General features: G+C 36.6%; 1 protein-coding gene across 1 annotated transcript in view; it reads left to right on the forward strand.

The window, feature by feature from the left end:
- Window positions 1–20,893, forward strand: part of sdha.L (succinate dehydrogenase complex subunit A, flavoprotein (Fp) L homeolog) — a 39,363-nt gene that overhangs the window by 6,094 nt on the left and 12,376 nt on the right. Inside the window, exons 3-10 of the mRNA NM_001090004.1 lie at window positions 3,259–3,420; window positions 7,088–7,231; window positions 12,922–13,086; window positions 13,286–13,434; window positions 15,096–15,220; window positions 18,640–18,808; window positions 18,928–19,123; window positions 20,113–20,284. Of these exons, the coding sequence (NP_001083473.1) occupies window positions 3,259–3,420; window positions 7,088–7,231; window positions 12,922–13,086; window positions 13,286–13,434; window positions 15,096–15,220; window positions 18,640–18,808; window positions 18,928–19,123; window positions 20,113–20,284 (1,282 nt within the window). The remainder of the gene's footprint in view (window positions 1–3,258; window positions 3,421–7,087; window positions 7,232–12,921; window positions 13,087–13,285; window positions 13,435–15,095; window positions 15,221–18,639; window positions 18,809–18,927; window positions 19,124–20,112; window positions 20,285–20,893) is intronic.

The raw sequence follows: 20,893 nt of genomic DNA on the forward strand, positions 1-20,893 counted from the left end.
CAGTATAATGGATGGCTGCTGAGCTTGCTGGCACAGATACAGGGGGCAGTAATATAAATGAAAAAGTGTTGTACATTTTCTTGCTTTCTTTATTTAAAAACCATCATGGTAAGGAGGGAAATGGAAATGCAGGACAGGGGGGCACTGATTGAAGCTCTTGCCTAGGGTGCCGAACTACCTTGTGCCTGCCCTGGCAAGGATGTCACTCATATGTGAAAAAAGTTGTCATATAAGACATACCCATAAATCCATATGCCTCCTCCTCCCCTGTGTATAATACAGTACCCCAGCATATGATTAAACACCTCAGGGGCCACTAACAGTAATTTTCAAATGCTAACAAACCTCCAGAACAAATACCAAAGTATGACACACACAGGGAGCATAGGGAAGGCAGAACAGAGCAGGAGACAGGAATCAGGACCAGTAGTACATACAGTGACACAGTGCTGGTGCCCCATTAGCATTTTGAATAAAGTGTGAATAGGTGAACAATGTGGGCAGTTTCAGTCTGGGTCTCAGGAGAACAGTACAGGCCTTTAGGGGAGTGAACAATAGAGGTGTCACAAGTGTGAACAATACAGGGGGATCACAGGTGTGAACAATACAGGGGATTAGTTTGAATTTGAGGTTTAGACAATGCAGGGGCCAGTTAATCTCTGTAGTGATACCTTTTAAATCTTACATATGGTAATCAGACACAGCAGAAAGACTTTGATGTGGAGGGCCACGGCCCGCGGGCCACCAGTTGGACAGCCCTGCTGTAAGGCACAGCAAATCTAACTTTGTTGTCTACAGATATATTTTGTTTATTTTAATAATATTTATTTTAGTTAGTGTTTTTGTAAACGTTAAACTTATCTTGCCACAGGTGATCAGAATGTTTAAAAATAGCAGAGTTTCTTGCCACAGGTGATCAGAATGTTTAAAAATAGCACAGTTTCAGTATTAACTCATTGATCCTGTGATGGCAATCGTCATAAGGCAGACCCTTCAACCAGACCCGTTGAAACCATGTGTCTGCTGTTTGGGATGTGCCTTACAGCACCATGCGCCCACCTCTTACTTCCTGCTGCAAAGACTCTGCAATCCTGGGATTCACCATCACTGACGTAAACCCACCTGCACACACATGAAACCATAAATATATAGTGGATAATGTATCCCCTACTGTAGTTTATAAAGATATTATAAGTCACCGAGGAGTTATGTGACCATATAAAAGCACGAGGCCGCAGGCCGAGTGCTTTTATACAGGTCACATAACTCCGAGGTGACTTCTGATATCTTTATAAATTTCAGTAGGGGGTACATTATGCATTATAATCTACAGTTTTTGCATGTCTTACATCCTGGCTTTCATGTATGGTCTATAAATGCTACACTATGTTTTGTTTCTATTAACCCTATTTGTTTTCCCTGTGTGTGTTCACCTTATTTAATGTTGTTTTTTTGTGTTTGCCTGTACTTCCTTTTTGTTTGTGCCTTTTATTTGTATTCCATTTGATTTTGTTTAGTTTTTTTTTAGTTTTACCTGCCTTGGGTGAGATCATCAGCTCTGCCTTTAACGGAGCATGAGGAAAGCAACACGAGTGAGACTGGACACGGAGGATGGGAGGGGCAGCTGAACATGAGAGGGAGAGAGATTTTGCCATGGTGGGAGGGGGAGCGAGAGACTGTGAGGAGGAGATTGAGCTATAGAGAAGGCATAGGGCAACGCATGCAGCAGAGGTATTTGTGCGCAGCATGTACTAAAATGCGTTCCGTAGGAGAGGCATCATGGGTGGGCGGAGCGAAACAGGAAACCGGAGACGGAGGGGCAGGGAGAGAGAGAGAGACCTGAAAGTAGTAAGAGCGACGATAGTTGAGAGGGACAGAAGCAGCGCGCCTGTAAAGTAAGAGAGTTATGTGTTGAAGACAGGTGGGAGGGGGTTACGAGTGGAGAGAACGCTGCAGGGAGAGAGCAGCAGCTGCAGGTGCTGTCACTTTAAGCTTATAAACGGCGCGTTCTGACGCCAGAACGCGCCGTTTATAGGGATATAATTTACAGTCTGGTCCCATAGGGAAATGACCAGACTGTAGATTATAATATAAATAAATTAAATTAAAGTGTTTATTTACATATATACACACATTTAAACTCAATCGCATTCTTATACTCGCACAAAATATACAAAATGTACCTTTTTCCCTCTGTTTTTTATTTTTTGAGCACTTTTGCATATATTCACACACTCGCACAACTTTTAGAAGTGTACACACATAGATACATATGTGTGCAACACCGACATACTTTTTGTTTCTTACTTTTTTGTGTTTTCTTTTTTTCCTAAAAACTATTTGTTTGCCAGTGTGTATTGGATCTGTTATTCTTACCACTAACCATGCTGTTGAATTATTGATAATTTTATTGAATTTCCTAATTGTATTTGGCTTTTGTGATAATATGCTGTAAAATGGAAGTTCTGCCAAAAAAATTTAAGAAATTTAAAATCTTCTAGATTCAATTTTATATTTAGTAGAAAGACCTATTCAGGAGTCGGCACACTTTTCTGCATCTTTTACCACACGTGAAACAGGCAGCTTGTTTTGAATTAGTTGAAATGTTAGCCATAAAAACTGTGTACAAGTTACTCACAGTGTAACTAAATGGGTAACTGTACCCAGCTCGTACCCAGCTCATCAGTTATTACCGCAGTTTGCAATATAGCATTTCTGTTAACTCAAAATGTGATCGCATCTCAACTGTATATGTAAAAGATCAACCCACTGCCTCCGTTCGTCCCCCTGCTTTTTACCTTCATTTTAATATAATTGATGCTCACTGGACATGAGGTTTTAATAATAATAATTTATTATAAGTTATGTTTTATTAACTAATCACCGTGAGTTGTCAGATGTGATGGATGGGTGGGTGCAATCACATGGGTCATTTATTTTTCTTTCTTCTTTTTTGTCATATGATTAATCCACTTGCCTTGCACACCATCATTTGAAACCTTTATTGATGGGAGGTGTTCCCCAATCTCTGTTCGTTATATCAACTATTTTATATTATAAAATTGTTTATAAAGTTATATTTTATCCTATTTTGTATCTGTTATGCAACATTAATTAACCTTTTTACTATTGGCAAGCTTCTCCTGGCTACTACTGTTCTTTTACATTTCTATTAGTCATGAAAATTATTTGTATATGTGAAAAATATATAAATGTGTTATTTGATCATCATTTTCTATGTTTCTTTTATATTATCAGATCTCAACACAGTATCCTGTAGTTGATCATGAGTTTGATGCAGTTGTTGTTGGTGCTGGTGGTGCTGGATTACGGGCTGCGTTTGGATTGTCTGAAGCTGGATTTAATACAGCTTGCATCACTAAGCTGTTTCCTACCAGATCTCACACTGTTGCTGCACAGGTAAGTGATATATTGAGTAGACTGAAAAAAACATATTGCTATAACAGGGATTAGGAGAAAGGAAATGGAATTGGTGAGTATTTTATATTCATTTCACAAGAATTGGTAACCCCTGAGTGTGTAGTTGAACTATAATCACAATGAAAGATAACCCTCCTTGTGGTTCCAAGTTAACAATGCCCAAGGTGAATTTGCTATGTGTATACAATTCATTAATAAATCAAGGGTTTAAAGTAACAGTAACACTACATTTAGTAAAAACTCCATTCTACCCCCTCCAATAACACTTGGACAAAGTTAATTATCTAATGTTTTATACATAAATAGTGAGAGAGAATCCCTCTTCCGGTTGTGTCCTGTTTTAAAGAGGGTGTGCAGGGAAGGCGTTAGCTTGAGCATGTTAGGGTTTCTCTGGTCCTTGAAACATTTATGGCTGGCCTGGATGCTGCTTTTACTGCTTGCAGCTGTTATAGAAATAAATTATGCAGAGGAAAATAAAACTACCCACACATACTTTCCCCTAATGTAAATTTGGCAGGAATGCAAACAAGGGAGAACAAGGCAGGCTGAAAATCCTCTGTGAAGCTCGAGAAATGAACTTCATTTAACAAGAAAGTCCGCTAATGGGAGATTGGAGTGTGTATGAGCTTGTTGAGTGCATGTCACCACATCACCCTTATTAAAACACAGTAGCCAATGTCCATATTTATGTATAAAACCTTAAAGATAATTAACTTTGTCTAGGATAGAAGTGTTATTGGAGTGGGTTATAATGGATTTTTTACTTACATTTTTTTTTAATGTTACTGTTCTTTTTAATTCATTTGACATTTTAAATTGTAAAAACCTAAAGGGAAGCACACACAAATTGCATTAAAAGAACACAAAATGTTCAAAAGCTGCCTGGCAATAAAAGTACTGGAAGTGGCCAAACAGTACATTGGTTAAATGAAATTTAACAGACTTATGGTATGGTGATTCAAACTTTAAAGGGCCTGTAGCAATTATAAAAAAAAAATCTGCAGAACTTGTAGTGAATATTTTTCACTTCACGGAATATTATAGGTACAGGTATGGGATCCGTTATCCAGAAGCTCCAAATTACAGAATGTTCATCTCCCATAGACTCCAGTATAATCAAATTTTTAAAAGTGTTTTCCTTTTTCACTGTAATAATAAAACAGTAGCTTGTACTTGATCCAAACTAAGATATAATTAATGCTTATTGGAAGTAAAACCAGCCTATTGGGTTTATTTAATGTTAACATGATTTTCTAGTAGTAGTTTTCTAGATTTTCTAAGGTATGAAGATCCAAATTATGGAAAAATCAGTTATCCAGAAAACCTCAAGTCTGGGCATTTTGGATAACAGGTCCCATACCTGTATTAATAAAATTGAAGGTACAGGTACACCTGTTTTTAGTATACCTTTCGGACCCGGTTTCTCAAAAAAAAAAAAAAAAAAAAATCATCTTCAGCACCACACATTTTCCTTAATTCCTCTTCTCTGTATCTAGTTGGTTACATACATAGTTAGTAGAGCCACTGTCTCTTTCTTATTTTCATAACCTGGTGATGTCAATGACTAACAAAGAAGTACTCTGTAATAGCAGCCCCTCCATTATTTTCTCTGCTTATAGTCTTTCGACTCATGTCAATTAGAAATGCTGTTTTTCCTAAAGCTAAAGGTCTATTGTGTTCCATTATCGGCTTTCTGATCTAATTTCCAACACTTTTATTTGCACATCTTCTACGGTACTTTGTATATCAGTTTCCATTATAGAGGTTGTTCGTTAGTTGATACATTTGTAATCTTTGGCCCTGCAGAATCCCTGGGTTTCATTAAATCCAGCTGTTAGAATTGATACAATAGTTGCTAATACGCCATAGCTGCTGCTGGAACATGTAAAAACTGAATGTTGCAAAACTGTAATAGAGTCTGCACCAGAATTACTGAGCTGCCAGATTGAAACACCAGAGACTGGGACATTAAATTTAAACTTAGATTTTGGAAAAACAGTAAAAAAATAAAAGATGGAAAGTAATTGAAAAAAATACTTTATTTCTGGTGAACAATCTGAAAACAATTGAAGTGAAAAAAAGTTTGGAAAGTGAACAACCCCTTTAAAGCAGTAGTAACCTGTGATTAAGAAAATTGTAGCTAGGATACCCTTGAGCTGTGGCAGAATAACAATTCTCTCCAGCCAAGGGTACATGCAATTCTTGTTCTGAAACAGCTGAAGGGCTACCACTCACATGAAGTAACATGCTTCTTTGTCAGTATCCAATCACACATCAGAAGGAGGCCCTCCAGCTGTCCGTGGTGAACAGCCATGGGTGCAGTTTTTGTTTTGTAACAGATGGGAGGGTCATCACTCACATGGAGGAACATGTAATTATCTAATAGTATAAATCACAAGATATCCCCAAGATGTCTGTGAATGACTACTTCAGTCAATTATGCAGGCAGTTTTCGTTTTGTAAGAGCAGGGGATAACCTTGCATAGAAGGGTGTGCTTTTTTTGTCAGTATCAAATAGCACATATCAGAAGGTGGCACTTCAGCTGTCTGAATAACTATTACCAAGCAAAAAAGGCAGTTATACTATTAGAGAATGGAAAGAAAGCATGTTCCTTTATATGAGCAGGGGGACCAACATTGGTCAGAGAGCTAAACTTGCTTCTATTAAAAGCTGGTCAGTAGTTTTGTGACTGCTGGAGGCCCACCTGATTACAATAGTACATCAAGACATGACCCTTTAGCTGTGGTCGAAAGGGATTTGTTGCTAGCAGCATTTGGGCCACACCATAGCACCCATTGTTTAATAAATGATTTTACCCACAGCGTTGAAGGTCCACTAACCACATTTTTATAGGGAGCATAGAGACAGGGGTAGGACTTGGGCTGCTACCTCAAAGTTCTGCTTGTCACTCACAATTGTGACCTTTGTAAGCATAAAAAGCCAGCTTTCATTTCAGCCTGGACATAGAGCTGGAAGTATCTTAAGAGGTAAAATACAATTGAAACTTTTTTTTTTTCCTTTGGCACTATTCATTTAAAGGAAAGGTAAAATAATATTAGGGGATGGGGCTAACACTATGGGTGTTATTTATTAAAGGTTGTGTTTTTTCTAAAAATTCAAGTTTTGTACAATCTAAAGATGTTTTAGCTTTCATGATTTTTTTTTCCGTGGTTTGCTCTCGAATTCACAAGCTATTTGAGGGTTTTTTTTCTCCGATAACGCAATCAGCGTATTTGACCTTTGATAAATAACCCCCTATAGGTCCCCTTTAATAATCCAAACAACATTGTAGAGTTGTTTTTAATAGAAGGATGAAAGAAAAGCAATAGCAAAAATATTGAGTTAAGGAAGTACACTATTACACCATTTGTATCTCAGAAGCTTATAAAGGAATTCATTGTAAAGGAATATGCTTCAGTTTAGATCCATGTTTTTACCACTGACCAAGTCTGTCATCTGTTTCAGAGAGCTGCCACTGCTACATTTGGGGGTGGTGTAAATGAAACATTAATTTTAAAACTGAGTTTTAGTAAAATAATAAACCAATTGAAAAATTTTATTTGTTGTGCACCTATTCAAAAAAGGTTTTGTGAAGGTTAACTGCCCCATAATGTTTTGTTTTTTTTTCCCCCCAACCTCATAAAGGGTGGAATTAATGCTGCCCTGGGTAATATGGAAGATGATGACTGGAGGTGGCACTTCTATGACACAGTTAAGGGTTCAGACTGGCTTGGTGATCAAGATGCCATCCATTATATGACAGAGCAAGCACCAGCTTCTGTTATCGAGGTGAGTACCAATACAAACACTTTTGAAACGAGTGTGCTTTATGTACAAGTTTGTTGCTGTGCATTATTTTTTAGGGAAAATCAGGTATAGCAGAAGTACTTAACATGAATTATTTTTAGGCGGGGTTGTATTTATTCCTAACTTTATTTATACACAGCACTGCACATTATCCTTTGCTTGCAAAACATACAGGGAGTAAAGTAAATCTCTGATGGGAAAATGTACACAGCACATCGTTTTCCAAAGACACCTAAAGTTGTCTCTACCACCTTCTGATAAAAACATTCTTGTCATCCACCACTGACTGGTCTGCCCAACAGATATCTGGCTGAAAATTGGACACAGATTAGTCAGACATGTTTGAAAATCCTGTCGTACAAGAAGCACATCAGCACACTGATGCAGATTTTGCATGTTGGGCCTCCGTAAGCCCTAGGGCCAGCAATCGGATCAGCCCGTTTTAGAGAATCTGGCCATGTATGACCTCCTTTACTTGAACTACATTACAAAGAAAGATCACTCAACCTGGTATAGGGACAACTACAAGATTGTTTAGCTGCACCATAAAATAGACCAGCAATCTAAGATTTGTGCAGGCTGAAGTCCGTGTGAGTAGCTAGAAGAAGGAACTGACATGCAGAAGATCATATTTTTTTTTTATAAAAGCTGTACATATTTTGTAATTTAAAATATATTGAAGATCTGGGTTTTTTTTTATTCAGCCATGGACTTAATGTTTTTTTTAGTTTTTTGACTTCACATCACCTTTAAAGTAGTAGGTGGCTTTCAGGAGACTAAACCGTATTAAGCAAAAGTCCTTTTTCTATCATTTGTTTCCTTAATTTTCTGGTAATAAATTAAATACATCATCTGCTCTGCTAGATTTGAACCCTGTGGCCATAAGGCCTGGCTTTCCAAACCTCACTTCCATGAGATTCAACAGATTCAGGCCCAGCTGAAGTACTTGAAAACAGTCAGAAACCAAAAGGCATTTGGCATTTGCTGTGCTGGGTAAAATGAGGAAGTAATATCAGTAATATGTTCTCCGTGTACCTGGCTGACAGAAACTGCCTTTTTTCCTCTGTGTTCTAAGGTGAAGTTGGGAGTGGGAGAAATCAAATCCAAAGATATAGAGCTGCATATTCTTGTATAAACCTTCTACAACTTCTATTGGGACTATGACTGTGTGGTAAGCTGGTGGATGAATATATTTATCACACTTGTTTTGTCTGTTAGAATAGTTGTGATGTGGCGCTTTTATTAAGCTAACGGGTAAGGGGATGTATAGCATTTTTTTAGCTGCCTTATTAAATTCACCAGATTTTCTGCTGTCTTGTTTGAAAACCTCAGTAAGTTACATGCTGCACAGCAAGTGAGCAAGCTGCTAATAGTGTTGCATGCAATCAATCTTTTAGCAGGCGGTAGAAACCAAAAGGTTTTTAAAATTATGAAATAGTTATGCAAGGATTTGCACTTGTGAGTCAGTGGTAAGTAACTGGTTTAAGGATGTGTTTTAGTGGGTTTTTTTGTGCCACTTAATGAGTATCTTGTATGTATCTTGAGCAGCCATTCCAAGGAATCATTAGCTTTTGAAAGATGCAGGTCTGTTTGCTGAATAGCAGAATCTGAGGGGGCAGCTTGCAACATTGAGATGGGCTACAAACAACATGGCGGATATTCTACTCACTGAAGGGCAACTGTCTGGAACCAGTAAAGTAGGGGGGGAGGGCTGGTCCACAACAATATTTTTGACATTTTAGGTGATAATTTTGTGAAGTATGGGTCTTAACTGCAAGCTGATTCTCGGAGCACCTGTGGAGCAGCTACTCTAGTACAGGTGGGAGGAGAGGTACTAGGAAGGAGAGGCAGGTTGTAGTTATAGGAGGTACAGTTATTGGGAAGATGAATAGGATAATCTGTCACAAAGACCCTACATGAATGTAGCGCTGTCACCTGCTCATCTGCAGATCCACCAGCAGTTCATTGGTACCAGTTACTTCCTCACTACAGATTGCTGCTCGGGTTAACATTCTTTTCACATCTATTATCAGTCTGGCTTCACACAGATAGTGAAGAACACTTCGATAGCAAGAACTAGCATATGTTTAGGAACTTTTTTTTTCATGCTCCAGGGGTGCTTCCTCAGAGGCCCCTAGGGAAACCATTACATATTTAAATCCATTTAGCCCTGAATTTTTATACAGTACTTCTAAAATTAATGAATGGATATATTACAAATTATTAAAACTATATTATAATAAATTATAATCTAATTCCATAGAAAGTATTGTTTAAAACAAGTGTACCTCGATGATGGTTCAGCTGGGTAAGAGGATTGGTAAAGATTAGAGGAGGGAAAGGGGATGCAGTAAGTAGTTCTGTTGAAGGTAGGTTAGATGAGGATTTGGACTAGGGATGCACCGAATCCAAGATTCGGTTCGGGATTCGGCCAGGATTCGGCCTTTTTCAGCAGCATTCGGATTCGGCCGAATCCTTCTGCCCAGCCGAACCGAATCCGAACCCTAATTTGCATATGCAAATTAGGGGCGGGGAGGGAAATTGCGTGACTTTTTGTCAGAAAACAAGTTAGTAGTTTTGCATATGCAAATTAGGGTTCGGTATTCGGCCGAATCTTTAGCGAAGGATTCGGGGGGTCGGCCGAATCTAAAAAAGTGGATTCGGTGCATCCCTAATTTGGACATAGTATGGGAATATGGGGGTGAAGATTTGGATGGAAGTATCCATGGCTGTAAACAAATGCAGTCAGAGAATCTGCTTCTATGCTTCTGGATGTTCCTGCACCCAGATGCGCAGGCACAAGCAGTGAATTTCAGTGTAGAAATACAAGAGTTGCATTTTGGCACCAAAATTAAACACTTTTGCCTGCATCCAAGCTGACGCAAAGTAATAGGGTAAAGGCACATCAAGAAGTGTAGGAGTGAATTTTTTGACCTTTGTTTGTCCGCAGGCTGTGTGACATTTTAGGTAATGAACTGATAACACTTGTACCATTTGTAAAGAGAGTGAGTCCTCCTGGGTACCTTAGTTGCAGATGAGAATTACATTTATTCTATTGTGCGTTGGTCCCTAAGCTCAGAAACTGATGGAAGTACAGAGCATGTGCAGTGAATCAGCAGTGAAGAAGATGGGGAACTACTTCAGAGACTTGTATCTTTACTGCTAAAGGGCTGTGATTCCTTGGGCTAGTTTAGAAGCATAATGTACAACATTTATGCCCTACTTCTTTAGTTAAGCTCTCCTTTAAAGTTTAAACAATTAGCAGCAAAAGTATTGAGATCTAAATATATACAGTATGCAGTGTAGTTTTGGCCTCCAGTTATCAAATGGGATACAATTGATTTAGAGTCCAAAGAAAAGTAATAAAACTGGTACATGTAACTTAGTTAGTAGTTTAAATATAAAGAACATCAAAGGGACTTTAACTCCACAATACATGCGCCAAAAAGAATATAATAATGATATAAATTATCAAACATCAAAATAAACAAAAGGCAATTTTTATTCACCACCATGCCATGTTATTAAGCTAAAACCATTTAAAAACAAGCAGCGCTGCATGTGAAAAGAGGGATCCCTTACATATAGATATTTAAACCCATTGTCTGATTAGATTAATCAGATGTGGGGAAATTTGCATGCAAGTACTTGAAATGAGTACTATTCAGTTAGTATGTAGAGAATATACAATTGGATAAATCCTTAGTGGTCCTATAAAGGGAAGATTCCGAAGTCAAGACAAATAATGTGCACACATTCCCCAAGATGACTCGATGATCCGAGAGATTTCCCAAATGGCTATTTGAGTACTTTTTGCCTGTAGGCCAATGTTTAATAATAAATGGAATAATTCCAATATTAGTTGGTTTAATTTATCCATTATGACTTAAAGCTGACCAAGTCTGGGAATGATTATCCTGGAGAAAAGGTGCTTTATTAATATACTATTAATACATTTGTATAGTATATGACAAAAATTTAATAAACTTTCTGATGTTTTGTTTATTAGTAGATACTTCCTGTGGTCATGATGCAATCTACTGCAATTAGAAGAAAGGTGTTTAAGTTTAAGATTTTAAAAAAATCTGCATCTTTAATTTGTCACTCACAATACAAACATGCTTTTCTCGTAATTTACATATTCAAAGCACATCTAAACGTCTGCTTATTATGTGTAATAAATTATAATATTTATTATGTGTGAGTGCTATATATATATATATATATATATATATATATATATATATATATATATATATATATATATATATATATATATATATATATATATATATATCTATCTATCTATCTCCCTTTAACCAAAGGGAAAAAAAACATAAACAAGATAGCAAAAACATAAAAAAAATTTTTTTAATGTAAGCGTTATGAATTTGTGAATTCTCTCTGAAATGGTTGCACTGGCAGATACAATAAATTGTTTAAAGAAGATGGCTTTCTAGCAAGTGAGTCACTACAGGGTTACTGAAATTAGCTCATAGTACAAAGTTGGTCCAAGGTTTGGTCTAATTGCCATCTTAGTATGCAGAATTTGGGTTTTTTCATAAATAAGCAAACATTCGAGTTGTGCGTTTATTTGAAGTAGAAAAACCACACAAGCTCCACCTTTTGATAAATTACCCCCTATATGGAGAGTAAATCCACACACGAAGAAATTAAACCAGAAAACCATATATTTTAATAAAATAGTGCATGTCTATTGCTAACACAAAATAAGCAGCCTTTATGTGTGTCACAAGACCAGTGTGATGCTTAGTTTGTATAAAATTACTAAAGTGTGAGACATCAGTATTAAAATAGTGCACATAATCGGCAAAAAACAAGTTATCGAGAACAATGTAGCATGCTTTCATTTTTGTTGATTGTTATAATGCATCTCTGATCAAGTCAAAAGGCTTGCCTGAAATTGCATATTTCGCAATAAGCTTATAAAGATGCTGGATCCATTATCCAGGAAACAGTTATCCAGAAAGCTCTAAATTACAGGAAGGCCACCTCCCATAGAGCCCATTTTAAGAAAATAGTTCAAATTTTTAAATATATTTCCTTTTTTTTCTTAAAGAATAAGACAATATCTCTCCATTATATGAATGTTTATCGTGCATGGGATATGCAGTTCCAGTCTGTTATTATTGTGTTGTGGCTTGAAGCCTGCCTCTGCCAAGTCAAAAGGCACGCATATTTAACTTCATTCCTTGGGCATCTCCTACAGTGTAATTCAGTCACTGTTTTACATGTTTCATGTGTGTGTGTTTTTGGTATTCTTTGACCTATCCGATCTTCATATTGTACCCATGTTGAACTAACCAGCTGTCTATTGTTTATGCAATATTATTGGTAGTAATTTTGGCCTAATTTTTAAGTGTTTGTTAATGCTTTTAGTACACATCTGTGTGTATTTATTTTTAATAGAAAAATATTGTATGTAAACTAAAGTTAAATGTTTATTATAGTTGGGAGCATAAAAAAAACTATGCAATCCATGTTATCTGTGTCAGCACCTTGAAAAAGGATGGTTATGCCACTATAAGGTTCTTTTACTACTGTCATTACTTCCATGGGCTTTTACATCAAAAATAATAGCAACTTATCTGGTGACAGTACACCTGTAAATTAAGAAATATTAACATTGTCTTTTCTTTTGTGTGGCTCAGCTGGAAAATTATGGAATGCCTTTCAGCAGAACCGAGCAAGGGAAAATTTACCAGCGTGCATTTGGTGGACAGAGCCTTAAATATGGAAAAGGAGGACAGGCTCACCGTTGCTGCTGTGTGGCAGACAGAACAGGGCATTCCTTGCTGCACACACTCTATGGAAGGGTAAGGCAATCATAAGTTTATGAAGGAAAACATAAAGTTAAAGGGTTTCTAAAACCAAAATAGATTTTTGGGGAACAAAATGGGTTACATATATTTTTTACATGAACCATGGGTGATATTTAAAGGAAAAGGATATGTGCATTGTTCATATAACCGATTCTTGTTTTTTCTTTTCTTTTTTGTGTGTGTAATATCGTAGTCTCTTAGATACGACACCAGTTATTTTGTAGAATACTTTGCCCTGGATCTTTTGATGGAAAATGGTGAATGCCGTGGTGTGATCGCCCTCTGTATGGAAGATGGATCCATACACCGCTTCAGGGCCAAGAATACAGTTATAGCCACTGGGTAAAGTACCAATCTGTAGTGTTGAATTTATCAGTTCTATAGGCTATAATGTACTCCCCATTTATATGAATATTCAAATTTATATTGAGTTCCATAACCATAGTAAATCACAAGGCAACAAAAGTAATAAAGCTCTGATGTGACATAATATCCTTATATTTTAAAACCATAGGTATGTTATGATGCATATGTTTCAATGAACTGTGGCAAAAGTTAAATAACTAAACCGTGTCTAAGGTTTTCACAGCCTATTTAAGATTTTAATTATATTATATATCATAATCCTGATTTAGTTATATAGTGACGAAAAGTTACGCAGCACATCACTTTAATATTTATGTAAGTTAATTATAAGTAATACATAAGGTGCAAACAGGGGTTAATGCAATATTAAATTTAAATCTTTAATGTTACACTACTTTGAATTGGGAGTTACGATGGCCATTAAGTAGCAGGTTATACTAGTCTATGCCAGATACATAGTTAGTTACATATTTAAATCGGGTTGAAAAAAGACATCAAGCCCATCAAGTTCAACTCTTCCAAATGAAAACCCAGCATCCATGAGAGCATGCATTGGCATCTTCACTGTTTTGAAAGAAATTGAAAAAGTGACAGGTTTTGACAGTGTTGCTAATATTGTCAGAAAAGGAGAGATAGGAGTCAAAGATCACCCCCAGACAATGTGCCAAGTTGACATGGTTGATACGCATGTCATCAGTAAAAATAGTAAAGGGGGAGTTGGACCTGGTTCAGGTGGAGATGATGAGTTCAGTTTTTGTTAGGTTAAGGTGACATTTATTCATAGGAGGTGGAGATTAGGGATACACCGAATCCAGGATTCAGTTCGGGATTCGGCCTTTTTCCGCAGGATTCGGATTCTGCCGAATCCTTCTGCCCGGTGAACCGAATCCGAATCCTAATTTGGATATGCAAATTAGGAGCAGGGATGGAAATCACATGACTTTTTGTCAGAAAACAATTGCATATGCAAATTAGGATTCGTTCGGTATTTGGCCAAATCTTTCGAGAACGATTCGGGGGTCCGGCCGAATCCAAAATAGTGGATTCGGTGCATCCCTAGTGGAGATTCATAGGAGGCAGTTAGAGCTTTTAGTGTCTGTTTCAACGAAAGGATGAGAGACGGAACTGGAGAGAATTAGCTAGGGCTGAAAAAGCTATAGCAAGTGTATTCCAAATAAGCACAGTGGTGGAGGGAGATACAGAAAATGTCCATCCTTATGAATTGGTTTGTCTTTCCACTGCTGGAGTTCAGAGTTGGAGGGAAGACTGAGAAAAGAAAAGAGAAGTTAAAATCAAATAGGATGCTGCAGGGCTGTTGGTAAGAGGAAGAAATAAAGCAAGCCAGGTTTCAGTCAGGCAGGAAGGTAGCAAAGGAGGTGACTGAAAATTATTTGTACCAAGGTATGTAAATTACAGAGAGAATGAAAGAACTGAAGGGTATGCAGATCAAAATAATTTAATGAGAAGGCTGGAGAGATAGGAATATGTTTGAACTGATTGCGAGAGGAGAAATCCAACTCCCCCACATGTCCATTTTTCCAAGTGGTGCAGTGTAGTGGCTCTCCTTGTTGAACTCCTTGTTAAACTCGTCTTGATGACTTGTAAACAAATCACTGTATATGCCATTTCTTTCTCAGGGGATATGGGCGTACATTTTTCAGCTGTACCTCCGCTCATACCAGCACTGGAGATGGTACTGCAATGGTTACTAGAGCTGGGCTTCCATGCCAGGATTTAGAATTTGTGCAGTTTCACCCCACAGGTACTGTCCATTACATAATCATGTAAAGTAAGTAACTCTAAAGTCAGCCACCGTAAATATGGATTAGCATAGAGTCTGAATGTTTTCATTTTTTCTGTGTGGGTAATTTGCAAAATACTTTGATTAGCTGGCTATATATAAAAACTATTTTGTTTATGCGCCTTTGTTAGGGAATTTAAACTTCAAGCAAACCTGAAGTAGGATAGATGTGCATGATAACATTCTGTTATTAAAGCTGGGCTTTAATATGTTGGTTCCAATGAAAATGGATGTATTGGCAACGCAGGGGAGAGCCCCTGCATTATTTTTTTAAAACATAAACATAAGGTATGGGACCTGTTATCCAGAATGCTTGGGACCTGGGGATTTCCAGATAATGGATTTTTCCGTAAATTTGGATCTTCATACCATAAGTCTACTAGAAAATTATATAAACATTAAATAAACCCAATAGGCTGATACTGCATTCAATAAGTATTCATTTTATCTTAGTTTGGATCAAGCACAAGGTACTGTTTTATTATTACAGAGAAAAAGGAAATCATTTGGAATTAAAAAAAAAAAAAATTGGATTATTTGGATAAAATGGAGTCATTTGGAGACAGCCATTCTGTAATTCGGAGCATTCTGGATAACTGGTTTCTGGATAACTGATTCCATACCTGTATATGTGCCTAGTTAAAGGGGTGGTTCAACTTCAAACAACTAGTTGTTTTCAGATAGATCGCCAGAAATAACGACTTATTCCAATTACTTTCTATTTTCTATGTGTGACCATTTTTCTAATATTGAAGTGTCATTTTTCACCTTCTGAAGCAGCTCTGGGAGGGGGGATCACTGACCCTGTAAACTGTTCTAAATTGATACATTTAGTTGATACATTTATCTTTGTCCCTGCTGAGCAGAATCTCTGGGTTTCATTACAGGGAGCTGTTAGAATTAATACAGTAGTTGCTAATACTCCAGAGATTTGCTGAGAAACGTATCAACTAAATGTTGCAAAATTGTAACAGTTTAGAGTCTGCACCTGAATTACTGAGCTGCCCGACTGAAACATCAGACAGGAACATTCACTTTACACATAGATTTTGGAAAAACAGTAAAAAATAAATAATGGTAAGTAATTAAAAAACATCTTTATTTCTGGGGAACAATCTGAAAACAACTGAATTGGAAAAAGTGTTTGGAATGTAAAGTCCTTTAATATTAAATGGTGTAGAAATTATTTTGGGAAGCAAAACAGCTATAAAAACATCTATAAAAACATCAATCTTGTGAAGCATACTTTTTATGAGAAATAACCATGTAAATAGGTTTATTTGCTGTCTTTCCTAATGCATGATCACAGAATTAGGAGTGCAGCAGCATTTTTTAAGAAATTTACTTGACCTTACGCTCATTAAAAATAGATGTTTTTGGAGTAAAAACGTTGATATTGGGGAAAAATATAACATTGATATTCATAATGGGAGGGTAGTTCACATTTACATTTTTTTTTCTTGAGGAATATCTTTGGAAACAGTGCCACAAAAATGACTGTTTTCATTTACTTACTTATTTTTATCATTATCTTTAAGAATAATTTTGCTTAATTATCATCCTTCTCATGTTTCTCAGACAGTTTAGTAAGATCTGGTGCTGACTGTGTCTAAAGTGTTTTGATATATAAGATGAAAAAAATTCTCAATAGTATCAGTGTCTAATACAACTAATTCACTGGTTGTAACTGTTGACTTAATTTCTTCAGTTAAATTGGGTAGTACACCTTTCAGATATTTAAAGGAGAAAGAAAGGCTCTATTTACTTCGGGGGTGCCAGAAGTTAGGCTCCCTCAAGTGATTGTATATACTTACTTGACACTCCGGGCCGGTGCTCTTATCAGGATAAAACTTCACCGGCCCTGGGTTCTTCCAGCGAGCACCACGGAGCGATCCTCTCCCGACTTCTTCTTTCTTTGCATGGATGTGCATGCTCAGTAGCATGAAAAGCCTAACTTTAAAGAAGTATGCCCTGGGAAATTTGAATATCACTCTGTGGTGCTCGCTGGAAGAACCCTGGGCAGGTGCAGTTTTCTCCTGATAGAAGCACCGGCCCGGGGTGTGATATATATATATATATATATATATATATATATATATATATATATATATATATATATATATATATATATATATATATATATATATATATATATATATATATATATATATATACACATATATACACATATATACACATATATACACATATATACACATATATACACATATATACACATATATACACATATATACACATATATATACATATATACATATATATATATATATATATATATATATATATATATATATATATAGTCAACTACAAGAGGTCCTCTGCACTCAACCCATTATCAATATATTTAAGACAGAGACATTTTGTGCATACTGCTACTAAAAAATGCCTTACCCTTTAAACAACACAGGGATTGTTTGTCCATATATTGCAATATATTTAAGCTGGCCAACTACGTCAAAGTCATCCCATATCTGGCCAGTCCTACGCTTAATTTTCATCTGATTCATTAAGAATTCAATTGCTTATACATTTTACAAAGGGACTAAGTTTTACCTGCAACTTACTAGCTGCTTTCAAAGTAAAATTCCCAAACTTACAGGAGCAGTGACCAGCTCCATGTTGTAGCTCCCAACCTTCCCAGCTATAGTCAGGTGATCCCACTGGTATCTAATAAAAGGGCAGCCAAGTATGGAGGTTTACTTTGAAAGCAGCTAGTAAGTTGCAGGTAAAACCTAGTCCCTTTGTAAAATGTATAATGAAGCAATAGAATTCTTAATGAATCAGATGAAAATTAAGCGTAGGACTGGCCAGATATGGGATGACTTTGACGTAGTTGGCCAGCTTAAATATATTGCAATATATGGACAAACAATCCCTGTGTTGTTTAAAGGGTAAGGCATTTTTTAGTAGCAGTATGCACAAAATGTCTCTGTCTTAAATATATTGATAATGGGTTGAGTGCAGAGGACCTCTCGTAGTTGACTATATGTATTTTGTGGTCACACCCTCATTGCACCCCCGCCTAATGGTTTTAAAAAATAGTGGTGAGCACAACTTTCCCTTGTTTGTTATATATATATATATATATATATATATATATATATATATATATATATATATATATATATATATATATATATATATATACATACATATCGGATTACCGTATTGTAGAGAAGCAGACGACAGGTGGGTGAAAGGTCCCCTTTAAGTCTTATAAACAAAAAAGTAAACATTAAAAAATATAGGATTGTTTTGCTATCATTATATATTAGAATTACAAATCAATATTTGGTGGTTTCTTCTGCAATTACAGTTTAAAAAAAATTATTTGTTTCATACTTTTCATTTCTTTGCAGGAATCTATGGGGCGGGATGTTTGATAACAGAAGGTTGCCGTGGGGAAGGAGGAATCCTTATCAACAGTGAAGGTGAAAGGTTTATGGAAAGATATGCCCCAGTAGCAAAGGACTTGGCTTCACGAGATGTGGTTTCCCGTTCTATGACTATAGAAATTAGAGAAGGAAGGTACCAATAATCAATATCGGTCTTTCTTCTCAAAACATAATGTTTAGTTACAGCTTTTTTTTGTAACTAAGAATTGTTCTGATGCTTTCTATACCAAATATTTTTTGCTTACATGACAGAGGTTGTGGGAAAGACAAAGACCATGTGTATCTTCAGCTTCACCACCTTCCTCCCAGTCAGCTGGCATCTCGACTCCCGGGAATTTCTGAGACCGCAATGATCTTTGCAGGAGTTGATGTAACAAAGGAACCCATTCCTGTTCTGCCAACAGTTCATTATAACATGGGGGGTATTCCCACCAATTACAAAGGGCAGGTAAATTAAATTAAAAAATGTTGTTTTAAATAAATAGTCTTAAATAGATAGTTCTCTACTGGAGAACTTTTGGTGACTTTGGTATAGGATACAATACTGGCATGTGTGACTGACATGCTAGTGTTTTGTGTGATTGACATGCTAGTGTTTTTTTACATCATATCCAACATATACTAAATGGTGTTCTGTTTTCCAGTATTGATTACAGCATATCTAATCCCCAAATAATTAGTTATTTGATGTATTATAATTTAGTTAAGGATGCTTAATTAAAGGTTGCATTCATATGGTCCAAACCTGACATTTCTGTTGTCTTTCCACATGTGCATAATTGCTCATGAAGATCTATTTGTAAATTAAACTTTGTTTTTCCAGGCACATAAAAGAAACAAAGCAAGGACATATTAGTACAGAAAATTCCAAAGCATGCACAAGCATATGCCTGTGCCTTAAGATATTGAGTTGGTATTAGAAGATGTAGCCTGTTTGTTGTATAATTGGTCTAACAATATACATATTTATGAATAACTTTGAGATACACAATTAGATAAGTAAAGAAAAGGCAGGGTCCCGGGGGGGGGCAGTGTAAAGTTCTATGATAGTACAAGCTATGCAGTAGTCCCATTTTTGACCTACTTTTCTCTCATTGCCCATGTCGGCCCCAAATGTTAGCTGGCATGCACTTCAGTTCCCTCTTATCTTTCACCCTGGAAAGTATATCTGTAAGCTTAGGAGGGTCGGGTTTTTCCATTGAGAGTTAATTGATAGTCTGGATGCAGTTATCTTAAAATTGGAGTCTCTGGACTTCCTTGAACAGAATGTGGAACAGTAGGTCTTCTACTTCCCTCGAAAGTGGGCACTCTGCAGGTTCTACACATTTTTCTAGATTGCTTATTTACAGCCTATTAAAGGCATTTTGTGCTACAAATTGCCATATCTTTAAATAAAGGGACTTCTTATACATGGTATAAATATGGGGTTTCTTCCAGGTGATTACCCATGTAAATGGTGAAGATAGAGTGGTACCAGGGCTTTATTCATGTGGAGAGGCTGCATCTGCTTCAGTACATGGAGCCAACAGATTGGGTGCAAACTCTCTTCTGGATCTGGTGGTCTTTGGCCGTGCGTGTGCTCTTAGCATTGCAGAGTCGTGCAAGCCTGGTAAGTGTATGAATCATAATAGACACTGTGCCTAAAATCTTGAGTCTCCATGTACATGTAATCATCCTGTACATTTGATACATGTGGTGGCTGCATGAGTTGTATGTTTTGTTGTATTATCAACACTGCTTAAATTTGTGTTGAAAATATTCCCTATGGCAGTTCTGTGCAAAAATGCAAATAATTCAAAAATTAGATAGAGAAGTAGACTAATAACACATGGCTGTCTCTTTTAGACATAGTAGAGAGACCTAAGACCATGAGTCACTGAGAGGAAAGTCAGAACGACCAGTAAAGTAGGATCCATTTTAATCTGGGCAGAAATAGTCTATACAATAGCGCATGTCAACTTGTAAATACTCCATAGGGTGCATTAAAATGACCTAATATGTCATTTCCCAGTTGTGCTCAAGCATTTGCTTTTAACTGACATGAAGATAGTACTGAAACCTTGTCAGATTTCATGGCTTCCAACTTAATATTTGCAAAATAATCCCTTTATTTGCTTTAAAGCGAGAAATCCAGCTGGCCTTAATTCATAGCTTTATTAATTGTAAAAATTGTGTCAGTGAGACTGTTGCTGTAAATTAAAGGGGATATATTTAATAT

Source organism: Xenopus laevis, chromosome 6L (genome assembly GCF_017654675.1).
Source record: "Xenopus laevis strain J_2021 chromosome 6L, Xenopus_laevis_v10.1, whole genome shotgun sequence".
NCBI classification, from domain to species: domain Eukaryota; kingdom Metazoa; phylum Chordata; class Amphibia; order Anura; family Pipidae; genus Xenopus; species Xenopus laevis.